This window comes from Chrysemys picta, chromosome 2 (assembly GCF_011386835.1).
Source record: "Chrysemys picta bellii isolate R12L10 chromosome 2, ASM1138683v2, whole genome shotgun sequence".
Taxonomy (NCBI): Eukaryota; Metazoa; Chordata; order Testudines; family Emydidae; genus Chrysemys; species Chrysemys picta.
This window is the reverse complement of record NC_088792.1, coordinates 173,113,301-173,129,739: the sequence shown is the minus strand read 5'-3', so window position 1 is coordinate 173,129,739 and position 16,439 is coordinate 173,113,301. Positions and strand designations below refer to the sequence as shown.

Genomic DNA, 16,439 nt, shown 5'->3' with positions numbered 1-16,439 from the left:
AAGGGAAAGATTGTGAGTACATAAGGAGGAGAGTTCAGAGGATATCCTCTATAGGGTTACCATATTTCAAGTTCCCAAATAGAAGACACTGTTGGGGGGAGAGGAAGTAGGAGGGGGGAGGATGGGTCCAGCTCTCCTGCTGCCCAGTTCTGAAGGCAGCGCCGCCACCAGCAGCAGCTCAGAAGTAAGGGTGGCAATACCATACTACACCACCCTTACTTCTACACTGCTGCTGGCGGCAGTGCTGCCTTCAGAGGTGGCCAGCCAGCACCCACCGCTCTCTGACCACCCAGCTCAAAATCACAGACAGTTGTTCTTATTTCAAAAATGCAGCAGCATGAAGATTGGAGGTCATGTCTGGGAAAACCCAGACGTATGGTAACCCTAATTTCCTCTCTGTGATGTGATGACTCATCTTAGTCACTTTGAATGTGTATTTGTGTTTCTTCACATTGGCAATGTCCAAGGGTCAGATCAGACTGTTTAACATAAATGGTTAACATCCCAGCAGGATTGGTGTGACTGGGGTTTTTAATTTTGTTGGTTTACGGATAAAGGTTTAAATAGAGATAGTGGACCTCCCAAATTAAAGATTTCAGAAATAAACTGCTATACTAGTCCATTGCAGCTCTGGGGCCAGGGGAGAAGCGTCTCTCCCCGCTGCGTGCCTGCACGGCCTTTGATAGCCTGTTGTGCGGCCACATAGCTTAGCGGGAACTTAGCCGACAACCACTGTATAATGTTCTGAACGTCATTTAAATTAATGCTGTATGTGCCTCTCACCTCAAACTCCATTTCAGTATTTCTCAGATGAAAAATGCTTATGGCTATTTTTTGATGGTGAGTTTTTTGGGAGGGGAGCAGCTGATAATACGATTAATGATTCTGTGACTTTTTTCTGTTTATGTTTGGAAATATCCAGGACTTGCTTCAATGCTGAGGGCATGATTTTCACTTACACTAAAGCCCCTAAACGCTGCTCTGGCACTATAAAGCAGCCTTAGAATGGGTATAAATGGCATTTACACACATTATTTTATCATTATTTATTAATTGTATTCCAGTAGCACCTAGAGACCGCAGCTATGATCAGGGCCTCATTGTGCTGGGAACTGTACAAACACAGTGGGAGACAGTCTCTGCCCAGAAGAGTTAGCAATCTAAATAGATGAGACAAATAAAGGCTTTGGCGGGGGAGGGATATAATGTGAATACCATGATGGTTTTCAAGCATCCTGTTAGTTCCATATAATTTTTGTTTTTTTCAGATATTTCTGGGTGGGTTTTTGTTTGATCTACACCTTGTATTTATAGAGCACTAATCAGAGGGTATTTATTTTACTACGTACAGTAGGTACTTAAGAAAGCACAAATCTTAAAATGAGAGTAAGCTCTTCTTATACGTTCCTGGGGTTGGTCACTTGTGATTATTTTATTTTTATGTAACCATCACAACTCTTGTTTATTATGTGTAGGCTTTGCTTGTTCTTCTACCTAATGTTCCCAACTATTTGCTGGTACAATAACAGGGAATATGAACTTTAATATTACATCGGAAGCGTCCTCAACTACACCTAAAGAGCCAGTGAACTCGGCAATGCTTCAAATGTATAAATGTAGCACAGGGCTAATCATGGTTAGTTTGATTTGGAGAATGTAATGGTTCTAGAGCTCAAAAGAGAGAGAATATTGGCATGACCTTGATGAATATGAAGAATTAACATGGTTTTGGGTTTCCGAATGAAAAGATGAAACTTATAGATATATTTCTAGAAATATGCAGTCTAGAATAGATGGCTTGAGACTGGTGATGGGTTAAGAGAGTTTTGATTCCGCTTCTAGTTTGAATCCAACTCAGGTCAGTAGAGACCTAAAGGCATTTTCTTAGGATAGCTCTTTAGAGGCCTCTGTAAAATAGGCTGGTGGTTTCAGATCATTGTTTACTGGACAAGTCTCCACATTTTGCAGACAAACCACCATGAGAATGGGCACAAAATAAAATCCTTATTGGCAATATCCTCAGTGAGGCTATGGAGTGAGTGTGGTAGTTCCAGGAGGAAGAGCATAGAGGTGCTCCTTTGTAGGTAGTCCTTCCACTACCTACCTTGCAGGTAGTCCACTGGTGGGGCATTCTGAGGGTATTTGCACAGTTATTGCCTATACTGTACTTGTCCTGTGCATAAATAATTCCGTTTCCAGAGTTAACCATTTATCTTCTTTCACTATGTCACTATTGAAATGCAGATGGAAAGTATTTGTAAGACCCTGGTGCTGGGCCATGCACCAGTGATGGTAGCTGGGCTTCACACTAATCAAGTGAAGGAGAAAACATGGACAGAGCCCAGGCACTTAAAGACTCTGAACTAGTCTCTTCGTGCTGTAAAAGATTTTAGAAATAGTAAACAGCATGAGATTTGCTCCCTCATGCTCAACGATCTGGGAAGTGATGATGGATGAAGGCCGTGAGCGGCGGATGGGTATGGGCCATTAGTTATGCAACTAAAGAGAGAAAAGGCTGGTTGCTAATGAATGTAAACACATGTTTGTGAAAGAAGTACAGTAGAGGCACAGAAGAACAGGTACTATAGCAGTACCTAATGAATTTGCCATGCCTTGACTTAAGCTGTCTGAAATGTTGACTTGGAAAACACACTTTATTTTCCATAGAGCCAGACAGAATTTTTGTGAACTAAGCAACAAGGCAGAGAAATATATAGCTCAGTGAGTCAAGAGGGAATTGCAAAGCAGTTCTGTGGCTCTGATAGACAGAAAAGATGGGTTTATTACCTTTGGGAGGACTGAGATTGGCAGAGCCAGATTCAGGATTTTATACTGATTGATACATTTGAGAATCTATCGCAACTCCAGGTGAATGAAGGAAAGGGGAGACAATGAGAAATTAATTCACAGATTAGGTGTCAAAATTATGATTCCTTAATTGCGTCAAAGGAAGATGGATACCTTCTGAATTTTATATACAATTGGATAACATCAGTCAGGTACCTCCAATTACTAGACCACAACTTGGTACTACAGTAATAGTTTACAAATGCATATAGCTAGCTTTGTTAATTCAAAAGGAGCAAGCAAACTTTCTGGATCACTAGAACAATTTATTTTGTGTAGTTCTAGAAATTACTGTCTCCACATCTGTCCTTCCTATTGTTACCATAAAGCACAGTAGAAAACATGAAAAGGTTTTGGATTTGATCACAACTTTGTTCAGTGGCTCAAAATACTCTGAGCTAGCCCCACAGTGATGGGGCTAACTTCTGCTCTTGCTGTTGCACTCATGCAATAGGGTTGTGCCTGTGTAACAGAGAGTGCAGAATTTTGGCTTATGGTGAGCAAACTACAACAGCCCTCTTTCATTGGGGCACACTAGACAAAGATGCCACTACTCTTTCCCTGTACTGTCTGTGATGTTATTGACATGAACTGTGACCATATAGATCATTGTTGCAACCAAGGTCCTATGGTTGCACCAGGTCTAGTGCAGAGGAGGGCAAGTGGAGTGTCTATGGAAAGGTTGCAATTTACTGGTTATGATTATGCTGTCTGTATGTGTGTATCATTTTTGTATTTGAAATTATTAATATTGGCTATGTACTTGTATCTCAATGTGTTTGATGCTAAGTAGCCTCAGTGAAGCATTTGGTCAGCTTCTTGAGAAAGGACTATTCTCAGTAAGTGCCCAATCAAGAAACACTTAACTGACAATGGACTTTGGGAGACGCCAGTCCACATCTGAGCTTTCCTGGGAACGTTCAAACTAACATGTAAACAATGGCGGCAGCCTGCAAAAAGCTGAATCATTCATAGACATGTGACTTGCCCAGGTGGCTACAAACTCCATCTTGTTGCTGTGATTTTGCACAGGAGAACAAAGGGGTTTCGGCCCACAAGAGAAAGAATATAAAAGGCCCAGGAACCCCCTCTATTTTGTCTTCAGCTGGCTTAAGAGATGGCCTCTTCACCCCAAAGAGATGCCTGAAAGAAACTGGAACAAAGGACAGTAACTACGGGGGTGTGAGTGATTGCTGGACCCAGACTAGGAAGGAGTCTAGTTTGTGAAAGAAGCTTATTGGAACATCTCTGAGGGTAAGATTTACCTGCATTCAATTTCTTACTGTATTAGGCTTAGACTTGCGTATTTTTGTTTTATTTTGCTTGGTAACTTACTTTGTTCTGTCTGTTATTACTTGGAACCACTTAAATCCTACTTTTTATACTTAATAAAATCACTTTTGTTTATTATTGAACCCAGAGTTAGTGACTAATACCAGGAGGAGCAAACAGCTGTGCATATCTCTCTATCTGTGTTATAGAGGGCGGACAATTTATGAGTTTACCCTGTATAAGCTTTATACAGAGTAAAACGGATTTATTTGAGGATTGGATCCCATTGGGATCTTGGTGCTAGAGACAAGAGCACTTCTTAACCCATTTTCAGTTATGTCTGCAGCTTTTGGGGGACGTGGTTCAGACCTGGGTCTGTGTTTGAAGCAGGCTAGCGTGTCTGGCTCAACAAGACAGGGTACTGAAGTCCCAAGCTAGCAGGGAAAATGGGCTCAGAGGTAGTCTCAGCACATCAGGTGGCAGTCCCAAGGGGGTTTCTGTGACTCAACCCGTCAGACTGTCTTCATGAGTTGCTGACTTTGCACATCAGGAGGAAGGTACAGAGAAGCAATATAATATTTTCTTTTACACAGATCAGCTGCCTTGTTTTGTTTTCACTCACTGATAAACACCCAGTCCTTCCTGGGAGCTTCTTTTGACTTGGATTTACAAATGTGATTTAAATCTACACCATAGGATGAATGATGACAAATGTAAACAACTGCTCAGTGGGTTATATTTCAAGCATGGCAAGGATGTATTCCCTTTCAAAAGATGCATATCAGGCCTTAAGTGCTCAAATATTAATGTCTTAAGTACTAATGATTTGGTACTCTTTGAATGTAATGGTAGATATTGGATGTGCAATGTAAGGGAAGCTGCCTATGTCACAAAAGGGGTCTGTACATAACAAGTCAGCAAACCAAACAAGAATGTGATGTTTTGGCTCCATGCTTTCTGCGCAACAAGAAGATAGCAAAAATAAGGTTTGGAGAAGTCGGATTCCCATGGCCTGTGAGGAGGCCAGGCCATTTCATAGAGGGTTCTCCTTGAAGGTTTGGGTCCTTGTTGTAGCAGGTATAGTTGGTCTAGTGAAAACCCTGGTGGAAAAACTCCTGCAGGGTTCAGTTTGTAGAACTAAAATGACTGAACTCTGCAAGGTTTTGTTCAGATTGATCAGTTGCTACCTTTTCTATGTTCAAATACAGCACTTGATAATGTAATCCAGATATTTAGTGGTTGACTATAAAGCAAGGTATAGCTTTGAAACCCACAATCAAATCTTCGATACCTTTTTGGTTTATCTGATGTTTATAAATATCTCTTCTGCAGTCTGGATTGCTGACTGGCCATTCTCCAGGTGTGAAAGGAAAGTTGAGAAATATTTGATAGGGAACTAACAAACAATAAAAATAGCCAAAGCTGTAAAATCAAAGTGGACAATCTAATCTTTTCTATAGTGTCTATCACCAAAGTATGCAAACAATTACTATTTGAAGAATCTTCAAAGTTACTAACTCTCTTAGCACATTCTTGGGCCTTGCCTTCACCAGGAAAAAAGGTGTATATTTGATAAGTGTTAGCTAGCACATGGTTAAATCCTAGTGGGGTCAAGGCAGTAGTAGTTATAAAGTACCACATGTTAGCTAACAGGCCGCCCACTTGTTAAATTTAAAAACAAGCACCTTTGTACTTTCTCCCATGCTGCCCCTCACACCTGGGAGGAGTTCCCTGTAAACATCCACAAATCTAACTCATACGCTTTAAAACCCATCTTAAAACTCTCCTTTTTCCATGATGCCTACAAAAACCTTAACTGGTGTGCTGAGTCCACAGCCTGTCATGCTGACCAATGTTGTCTCATTATGTCTTTGTCCTCCCTGATCTGTCTGTCTGTATCCAGCTGAGGTCTCTTCTCCTATATGTAAGGGGACTGTTGCCCCCTTACTAACATTCAGTGGGGGTGTTTTGGTTGGCTAGCTCCCAGCACTAAAAGGGGAAGGGTCGAGGGCAAATCAGGAGCCTGAGACTGACAGTCCCCAGGAACCATGGGGAGAGGCCAATGCTCCAGATCAGCCTGATTGACAGGGCGGGCAGGCTAATCAGGGAGTCAGGAGGCCAGAGGGGGTCCCGTCCTCCGTGTGAACTGGAATGGCCTGAGTCAGACTGAGTGGGGCTGAGCTAAGGAGAGAGCAGGGGCCCAAGCTGAGCTGGAGGGCAGAACCGTGCCAGATCCAGAGCCAGAGACGCAGCCCAGGGAGAGCAGATCCTGTGCTGGGAGCGGAGCAGCAGCCACAGAGCCAGAGACGCAGCCCAGGGAGAGCAGATCCTGTGCTGGGAGTGGAGCTGCAGCCACAGAGCCAGAGACGCAGCCCGGGGAGAGCAGATCCTGTGCTGGGAGCAGAGCTGCAGCCGCAGAGCCAGGTGTGGTGAGCAAGTGGGGCCAGCCAAGGGGGAACCTGGGCAAAGGGCCCAGCACAGAAAGACACCCCCAGACAAGGGCCCTTGCAGGCCAGACCGGGAGGGGGACCTTAACCCTACGGGGGGCTGACGCTGGGAAGAAGGGTCCCACCACTCAAAGCCCGGAGGTGTGTGGCCACCACCATTGCAAGTGTCCAACCCGCAGCGTCTCTGCAGCACGGCCTGGGCCTGAGAAGGAGGCCTGGGACCTACAAGAAGCAGACTGTGACCTGCCCTGACATTCCAGAGACACTGGTTGTGATGTTCCCTGCCACAGAGCAGGGTGATGTGTTTTCCTTTAACCTTTCCCATTTTTCCTTGTTCTTTTCTTTAGATTAATTGTTAATTAAACAACTTGTATTTGCTTTAAATTGTATGGAATAATCAGTGGGTCAGGGAGGTGCCCAGTGTAAAGAGAGTACCCCGGAGTGGGGACACCCTAGCCCCTGTCCTAGGTGACCACAGCAGGGTTGGGGGTCGAGCCCCCCAGGAATCCTGGGCCCAGCCTTGTTGGGGTTACGAGGACTCAGCCAGACAGGAGAGTGGAAGGGGAGCCCTCAAGGGCAGGGAGGCCTCTGGGTAAAGGAAGTGGGAGCGGGGACTCAGATCCTTTCGCTTGCCCACCTCACCGGGGTAGTGCAGAAGTCAGGAAATTTCCCCACAATAGCGGGACCATTCCCCCGCTTACATATACTTGGCCATGTCCACAGTACAGGCACTACAGTGACAGTGCTGTAGTTATGCTGTTGTAGCGCCATAATGTAGAATCTTCCTACGATGAGGGAAGGGGTTTTTCCATCACAGTAGGTAATCTACCTCCCGGAGTGGCAGGATGGAAGAATTCTTCCATTGAGCCAGCTGCACCTATATGGGGATTAGATCAGTTTAACTGTGGTGCTCTGGGGGGGTGAATTTTCACATCTATGCATGCTGAAGCTATGTCGACCTAACTTCAGGTATAGGTCAGGCCTCAGATTATAAATTCTTTGGAGCAGGGACTGCCTTTTTGTTCTGTTTGCACTGTGCCTAGCACAATGAGGTACTGGTCCATGACTAGGACTCCTAGGTGCTATGGTAATACAAATAATAAATAATTATAATAATTAAAAATACATTTTTTTCTAGCCTGGATGGAGCCTTAATAGAATATAGAAGAGTTCCTCTAGCATGTCCTGGGGGCCTTCCCTAGCAATGACTTTCAAATGCAGGGGACTTAGAATGTTCTAAAAATAGGGAATAATGAAATTTGTGTTCAGATTTCTTGGCAGTGCTTTAAAATACTGGAAGTAGCACTTATAGGAATTTGGCATAGGACAGTCGTTAGAGCTAGCTGATTTCTTTTTGAAATAGCATAACATTTTGAAGACATTTTTACGCTACAGGTTTTGTAAACAGACAATTTTTTGTTTCTTTAAACCTTTTCATGAACTTTTTAATCAAATTTTTGGTTTTGAACTTTTCCAATTTTTTCCATTTTTCTCCTTTTCCCCTGCACTTCCACCTCCCGAATTTTATCACTGAGAAAGGTGTGTGTGTGTATGGAGGGAGGAGCAGGGGGAGGGTTGAGAAAAAATGGGGAAGAAAGATGGGTAGGAAGGGGAGAATGAACAATACACTGAAAAATGCAAAGCAGAATATTAACAAGAATTATCTTTTTATTTTTTATCAAGAGTATCAGAAAAACGAAGGTAAAAAAATCTGCACAAAAATCGTATTTCAATAAAAAGGCCACTTTTCACAAAATTCTAAAATTTTCAAGCATCTTTATCAGCAATCAGTAAGATATTTTAGATTGCAGCTTGATGTGTTGTGAAGCAGGCATATATATTTTAGAATTTGTAATTTGTTTCTTCTCTGTATTTCTGTACCTGTGCCTGAAAAAGCATATGTTACCCAAACTAATGAGCTTCAGAAAAAAATATTGATCTTACTATCATCTGACTAGGCTTGGAAGGAATAGATTTTTATTAGTAAAATGTCTGTAAACATCAATTTCACTGTACATACACACAAACCAATGAAACAATATTTCCATTAATAATTGATCCATTTACAGATAGACAAATGCAGTTTTGAGAACTCAGAGTTTGATCTAAGGATATTTACTATGTATACTTCGATATCTGATGTTGACAGTTAGTATTTTAATGGGTTATAGAGCTTTAACCTTTTGAATCTCAACATCTTCTGTAATTAAATAATTGTCTGATCCCCCCCTCATTGCCTACATCCCATAATTTCCTATAACTGTGAAAATCTAAATAGATAAAAATAAAAGTTTAAAGCCCATAACTTTGCACAACTATGAAAGCTTTAATCGTTAAAAATAAAAAAAAATACTCAAAGATAAACATCAGTATTATCTGTTGCAATATATAAAATTGATTTTTGCCAAGCCTACATATGACTGAATTCCCAGAGTCTTGGTAGAGGAAAGCTAAACCTTATCTCCTCTGTAACCACACAACTTATTTCTTATCTAGTGAGGATAAAACATGCAGACAGAAAAAAAAATGTTCTCAAACTTTTTATATTGGTGACCCCTTTCACACAGCAAGCCTCTGAGTGAAACCCCCGTTATAAATTAAAAACACATTTTTTATATTTGCCACTATTTTAAATGCTAAATTTACAACCCTATTGTTTAAAATGAATTTACCTTTTCTCACTGCTTTTAAATGGACTAAAACACATTTTTATCAAATTATTGTTATAAGTAGAAAAGATTTTTTAAATAGCTCCTGTTTAATACGGGGGTGGGGGGGGCATGAAGAAATGTTGTCAATATCTCTGTTCACACCAGACTTAGTGCCCCATTGGCACTCTTACTTCTGTGCTGCTGCTGAAGGCAAGCACTGCCTTCAGAGTTGGGCAACCAGAGAGCAGTGGCTGCTGGCCGGGTGCCCAGATCTGTAGGCAGTGCCACCACCAGCAGCATTGGAGAATTGCAGAAGTAAGGGTGGCAATGCCATACCATGCCACCCTTACTTCTGCTTAATGTTTGACCTCTGTTCTGGGAGATGTGGCTACAAGGGGTGGGGGCTGGCCTAAGGCAAATTTGGGGTGGCTATTGCCCCTGAAAGCCTCTCCCAGTGTCACCCTTTCCTGCGTGTCTAACTATTAAATTATAAATTACTTTTCCCCCCCATGGTGTCAAGTATCAGAGGGGTAGTCCTGTTAGTCTGGATCTGTAAAAAGCAACAAAGAGTCCTGTGGCACCTTATAGACTAACAGACTTATTGGAGCATAAGCTTTCGTGGGTGAATACCCACTTTGTCAGACGCATGTTGTGGAAATTTCCAGAGGCAGGTATAAATATTCAGGCAAGAATCAGTCTGGAGATAACGAGATCAGTTCAATTAGGGAGGATGAGGCCCTCTTCTAGCAGTTGAGGTGTGAAAACCAAGGGAGGAGAAACTTCTTTTGTAGTTGGCTAGCCATTCACAGTCTTTGTTTAATCCTGAGCTGATGGTGTCAAATTTGCAAACACTTCAACCTCCCTGGACACACAATAGCAGATTTAAAAGTAGCCATCCTGCAGCAAAAAAACTTCAGGACCAGACTCCAAAGAGAAACTGCTGAACTTCAGTTCATTTGCAAAGTTGACACCATCAGCTCAGGATTAAACAAAGACTGTGAATGGCTAGCCAACTACATTAGGAAAAAGGTGTATTCTTACCTCATTAACCAACACAAAGGAAAATTTCTAGTGAAGACAAGGCAGTTTGTAGTTTTTACATATGTCAAGGTAAACTCTGGGAGAAACTTGCATTTACCTGAAAGCTTCTCTACACTTAAAGTGCTGTTTATACTGTGAGGTTGGTATAACTACGTGGATGGATGGATTTTCCACACTCCTGAGTGATGTACTTATACCATGTGACAGGTTGGACTAGGGCCAGAGGTCCCCTGCTGGAGGCCTCAGAGTCCTGCTACACCCATCCCAGGAAGGGAGCAGTGGAGCTAAGTCCTCCAAGCCGCCTAGAGAGACTGTGCAGGAAGCAGCCAATCAGAAGGGGTGACTGCAAGGGGCTCATTGATCAGAGGGTTGCAGCCTAGTATAAAAGGAGCTTCAGTGTGTACTAGAGTCAATTGCTGCTTGGAGCCTGAGGAGTGAATGTGGTGTTCCTTGTGAACTGAAAGATGGTATCAGTATGGACATCTCAGTGCTAGCGGGGACTGGGAGCGTGAGAGAGGGCTCCAGGCTGGCTGCTGAACCTGAAAATAGAAGAGCCCTGAGGTAAGGATGAAGCATTGGTGAAGGTTGGAGCCATAGGGAAGTGGAACTGAAAGCAGTTTAGTTAAAGGGACATCATGGCTGTTATTCTTAGGGTCCTTGGGTTGGGACCTGGAGTAGTGGGTGGGCCTGGGTCCCCCCCATAGGCTACTGGAGAAGTGGCCTACAATTAGATGGTGATTAAACCCTCCCAGAAGGGGATCTGAACTGTTAAGAGGCCCACCTGGGGCCAAAACAGACCAGAGTGGGCCAAGAATCCCCAGGGAAGCAGTCCTGGGAGCTCATCCCCCTACTACGGCCATGACTGCTTAAAGACTTGGTTGGAGTAATACCCCAGAAGGGGTCTGTTTGAGTTGTGTTCTGTACAGACTGTTCAGTCGAAACAGGCAGAGAAACTGCCAGAAGCGGTCACCATAAACTGAGAAGTGCAGAAATACCCAGTCAAAAAGGGGCATTTCCCGGGGTGGGTGCCATGCTGTTACATAACAATGTAAGTTTGTAGTGTAGACCAGGGCTCATCCTGCTAACATGTGGAAACTGTAACCTGCCTTGTGTCCAGAAGGATTTTACCATGTGGTTAAATGGTAATAAGTGGTAAGAACCCACCTTCCCCCCCCCCCCCCCCCCCAATGAAGACAAAGCCCACATCACCAGTTACATTGATGCAGTGCATCTACACTAGGGATTTACAATGGCGTAGTTACACTGGCATAAATCCCCACCCCCACAAGTTCAAGTCCTCAGGTCCAGCAATATATACCAGAAAGCTGTTGCAAGATGTAGCTGTTAGTTCTGACAGAGCATGAAAGCTCATTTTATTTTCTGGTTAGCAATTTCACTGCTCTACCATTGAAAAGGCCCTGATTTGCCTCCTCTGGTGTAAACCTGAATTTGTCTTGTGCATTTTTAGGAAGAGAAGATGCTCTCTTGCTCTTTGTACTCAGTCTTCTTAAAATTTTCATCCCTCCCCCCACCACCTTTGTGTGTTGATGGAATTTACCACTGAGCAGTTACTATGGTAACCAGGACATAGCTGTTCTAGTAATGAAAAATCTGCAGAAAGCAAATAAACAATCCGGCACATCCACTGTTGGATTATTTAGACAGAAAATAATTGTGCATTGTACCAATAATGGATGAGCAAGCCTGTTTAAAAGGCAACATGAAATAGAAAACTAATATGATTCTTCATCCTCTTGTCTTATTTTTAAATGTAATCCTCTCCTCCCTTTTTAAGTCTTTTTTTGGATTGCTAATGTCACAGCTGCAAATACTGTGGTTCATGTGGTCCCCTTTGTAGTAAAAAGAGATGGAAAAGGCTCTACTGCAAAATATACTAGAACTAGAGTGTAAGATGAAGGTGCTCCACGAGGGAAGCAAGGTTCTGCTGCATACTCCCCCCCCTAACCCAAAGCACACAAGACGCTCCTCTATGGTTGGGGCTCTGACTCAGACTATACAGGATTTTTCTTTATCTCCCTGTAGTTAGAATGCTAGGGGAAAGATATACTTTAAACATGATAGCTAACACATGTTAGAAGCCTGGTGTAGACAAGGCAAGGTACAGTTTTAGCATGTTAGCTAGTTAAGATAAACCCTACAGGTACTCAAGAAAAACTGGACTCACCATTCCTTCCAATGCCTGGTCTTCATTGGAGTGTTTTACTTCAGGGTCATTGGTTGCCAATTAGCTTTAGGTAGTTAACACTTTTTTTTATTAAGGCCAGTCTGAACATACCACAGCTATTTGTTCAGAGCAACAAAAAATTGGGGTCTCCAGACTGGCCTTTTCAAAGGCATTTTCGAATTAACTTGGGGTACTTGGCACCGAATTGGAAAACACCTTTGAAAAGGCCAGTCTGGAGACTCCCCAAATTCTTGTTGACTGGTACAAATGGCTGGGGAGTATCCAAACCACACTCTACATCAGTGGTTCTCAAACTAGGGCCGCCGCTTGTTCAGGGAAAGCCCCTGGTGGGCCGGGCCAGTTTGTTTACCTGCCGCGTCCGCAGGTTCGGCTGATCGTGGCTCCCAGTGGCCGTGGTTCACTGCTCCAGGCCAATGGGGGCTGCGGGAAGCGGCGCGGGCCGAGGGATGTGCTGGCCGCCACTTCCCGCCGCCCCCATTGGCCTGGAGCGGCAAACCGCGGTCACTGGGAGCTGCGATTGGCCGAACCTGCGGATGCGGCAAGTAAACAAACCGGCCTGACCCGCCAGGGGCTTTCCCTGAACAAGCGGCGGACCGGCTTTGAGAACCACTGCTCTACATAGTTAACACTTATCTTGAGTATCAGAGGGGTAGCCGTGTTAGTCTGAATCTGTAAAAAGCAACAGAGGGTCCTGTGGCACCTTTAAGACTAACAGAAGTATTGGGAGCATAAGCTTATGCTCCCAATACTTCTGTTAGTCTTAAAGGTGCCACAGGACCCTCTGTTGCTTTTCACTTATCTTGAGGTAAGTGGCAATCCTTTAACTTAAGTTCTATAAAAAATCCCAATGTCTAGCAAAGACATGGCCTGGAGGATGAGAGAGCAGATCAGGGAAGAAATCATCATACATTATGAACTAAACTTTGCAGCAAAAGCCTGCAATGTTTAGGTTTGATTAACCTTGCTGTTGTCAAAGGTCCCAACTGATAGGATTGCAAGATGCAGCCGAGTTGGAGAGAACCAATGGCAATTGTCTTTGTTTGAACTGAAGGGTAAGTTTGCAATATGACCTGAAGAGCTCTGTGTAGCTCAAACAGAAGCTGGTCCAATAAAAAATACTCCTTATCCTACCTTGTCTCTCTAATATAAGTATAGTTGAATTTCATGTATGCTAATAAGTGCACTTGAGGGCCAGCTAACTTGCTGGCTAGAACTATCAAAGGCCTTCAGTTACATCCTTCATGTTGCTGTACATGTACTGCTATGGATTCTTTTTCAGCCACTGTCTCAAAATGAGTCTTTTGCTTACCAAGCAAACGAACCACTCATCCATCCAAAACAAACAGAATTTTTATTAGCTTCCTAAGCTACCCTGCTTTTCCTTCAATATTCCCGTCATAGATATAGATATTTGGTGGTTGTTATAAAGCTCCAGTCTTTACCACTGAAAGAAAAAAAGATGATTGTCTCATGGAAGAAGAGCCATTATTTGAGGGAGATGAATGGCAATAAATATTAAAATTCTAAGTGTAGAGCAATACATTTTATACTACAAAAAAATGACTGTAATCAGAGCCGTCCCTTGGGTAGGGCAAATCGGGGCAATGCTCCGGGCCTTGCGCTTCGACATCATGGTGTCAGATGGGGCAAGGACAGCAGCTGTCTGCCTGGAGCAGGGCAGCCAGTGAGCAGGAGGCAGTATGGTGTGTCTGGCCCCACCTCCCCGCAGTGGCTCATACCATTTGGCATAGCTGGGGAGGAGAGGGGCTCGGCAGGCCCGCGTCAGGGGTTTCTAGCTGCTGCAGACAGCCGGGCTTCCCCGTGGCATCTATGCACAGTTCTCCCGGCCCCGGCCCCTGCCTCCTCCCTGGGCTCTTGGGTCCCTGCTGGGCTCAGGGCAACGCTGGCAGGAGGGTGCCGTGCACGCAGCTCCCCTACCCCATGCGCCCACCCCAGGGCCCTGCCGTTATTCGAATGCAGAGGCTGGGGAGTGTGGGGGTCCCAGCCCAGGCTGGGCAGGAGGCAGCACTGGCACCCAGCTAGGGTGACCAGACAGCAAATGTGAAAAATCGGGATGGGGGTGGGGGGTAATAGGAGCCTATATAAGAAAAAGACCCAAAAATCGGGACTGTCCCTATAAAATCGGGACATCTGGTCACCCTACACCCAGCCGATGGGCACCCCCGACCACTAGTGGGTGTGCCTTGCTCCAGGTAAGCCTCCTTGGCCCACACCCCACAGAGCAGCTGGAGCCCCATTTCCCCCACCAGTGTGCCCCCTGCCCCATCCCTCCCCCCATCAGCACCCCTGGGGGAGACCCAGCCTGTCCCCTGCCCCATGGGGGGCCCATACAGGCTGATTTGTCCCAGGCCCCGCACTCCCCTAGGGATGGCCCTGACTGTAATACTATTTATTACCTGTTCCATTTTATCATGCAATATTCATGATTAATAATAGACTAATATAATGCCATCTATGCTAGTGAGCTCACAAACTGAAGCTAGTTGCTTTGATGAATGGTCTTTAGTGGCATTAGCTGCTGACATGTCTTACTACAGATGATCTGCAGCTGTTGTAGCCATCTGCCAAGAACAAGCCATGAATGATCATCCTCTGAGACAACAGCTGCTTGATAAAGCAAGCACTCACTAGATATTTACTAGTGAAATTAGTCACCAAGTAGAGACTTCTGCAGTGCATGGGTCATGCCACAGATCACTGCTCTGCAGAGCAGTCAGACTGGATTAAGCTTTGTTCCTCGCAATATGGCTTTATGTGGACATGAGTGTCTGATCACATGGGTCTGATGGCAGAATCTAGACTTTTGATGAGGCCTTTCCAGTGCTACAGTCAAAAGCTAGAGTTGTATGGGAAGAAGTGGGCCCATAGATTCCCACTGACTTCACTGGAAGATTTTTTTTTTTTATGTGTATCTATGGGCAGAATTCAGCTAACTATATTTTTCTATGTTGGAAAATATCCTTTTATAGATCCCCCCCCCCACCCCCCAGTCATACAGGAGAGACCTGGTTTCAGCTGTTCTGGCTGCAGCATGGAATCTCACTAGAAAAATGCAGAACTGGTTGTAACGTCACAGTAATAAAGCTGTAGCTATTGCAACATGAGATGGAAAGCAAATGGCTCCTCTAGTTGCTCAGCAGCATTTCTGCAAGGGTTACTTGCCAGTGCTACAGTCAGTTAACTTTCCTCACCCCAAAACCTCTCCATTCCCTGCTTCCTCCTGCCCTCCTCCTTCCTTCTCTTTCTTTTTGGGGGATATTGTTGTTCTTGAAGGTGTTAATGGCTACCATCAATAGGTTATCTGATCTAGAGACAATTGGAAGTGGTTGAAGTTTCTAGCTCTGCCTGGCGCTCCATGTGTCCCCCATTTTCTCCTTTTGGTTGTGTGACTTTCACCAAAGTTAACAGGGTTCTGCCCATGATGCCTAAAACATTTTCAGGTAATCAGATGCAGCATTCAAAAGGTATGGCATACATCCAAACAGAGAAATGATATCAAGTTGAATATAAAGCCTTGCAAGGTTGATCAGGTATACCCATTTTATCAATGGGGAAACTGAGGCACAGAACGGGTAAATGATTTGCCCAAGGTCACATAGAAAGTCTGTCATAAAGTAGGGAACTGAATGTGAATCTCTGAAGACCCAGGGTAGTGCCCTAACCATTGGATCAATCCATGTGATATCAACAGTAGATCTCAGAGCACTTTACATAGGAGGTCATTATTATAGATGTGCTGATATGTCATAGTTCTACCATTTTCTTCCACTAAGTTTTGTTTTCAGGTATTTAGTAATTTGAGAAGTTTCCAGGAAGAAAAGTACAAATGCTTTGCATTATCATTTCATAAAGGGGAAAGTTATCCATATTTTGCCCCCAGCAAAACACTGTCATAAATATTTGATTCAACATTTATTCTCCCTCTGAAAAATTAAAAGGACTTGAATTTTCAGA

General features: G+C 44.0%; 1 protein-coding gene across 3 annotated transcripts in view; it reads left to right on the top strand.

Moving 5' to 3' along the window:
• Positions 1–16,439, top strand: part of PXDC1 (PX domain containing 1) — an 87,613-nt gene that overhangs the window by 46,075 nt on the left and 25,099 nt on the right. The window contains exon 5 of one of the 3 annotated variants that reach the window (XR_010598717.1): positions 3,880–4,101. The exons of 1 other annotated variant lie outside the window; for it this stretch is intronic. Coding sequence is in view for 1 of the 2 variants with exons in the window: in XM_065584893.1 (XP_065440965.1) it covers positions 3,880–3,919 (40 nt within the window). In the remaining variant the exon portion in view is untranslated. Of the gene's footprint in view, positions 1–3,879; positions 4,154–16,439 lie in introns of those variants that run through there. One more of the 3 variants, XM_065584893.1, reaches the window with a different exon arrangement.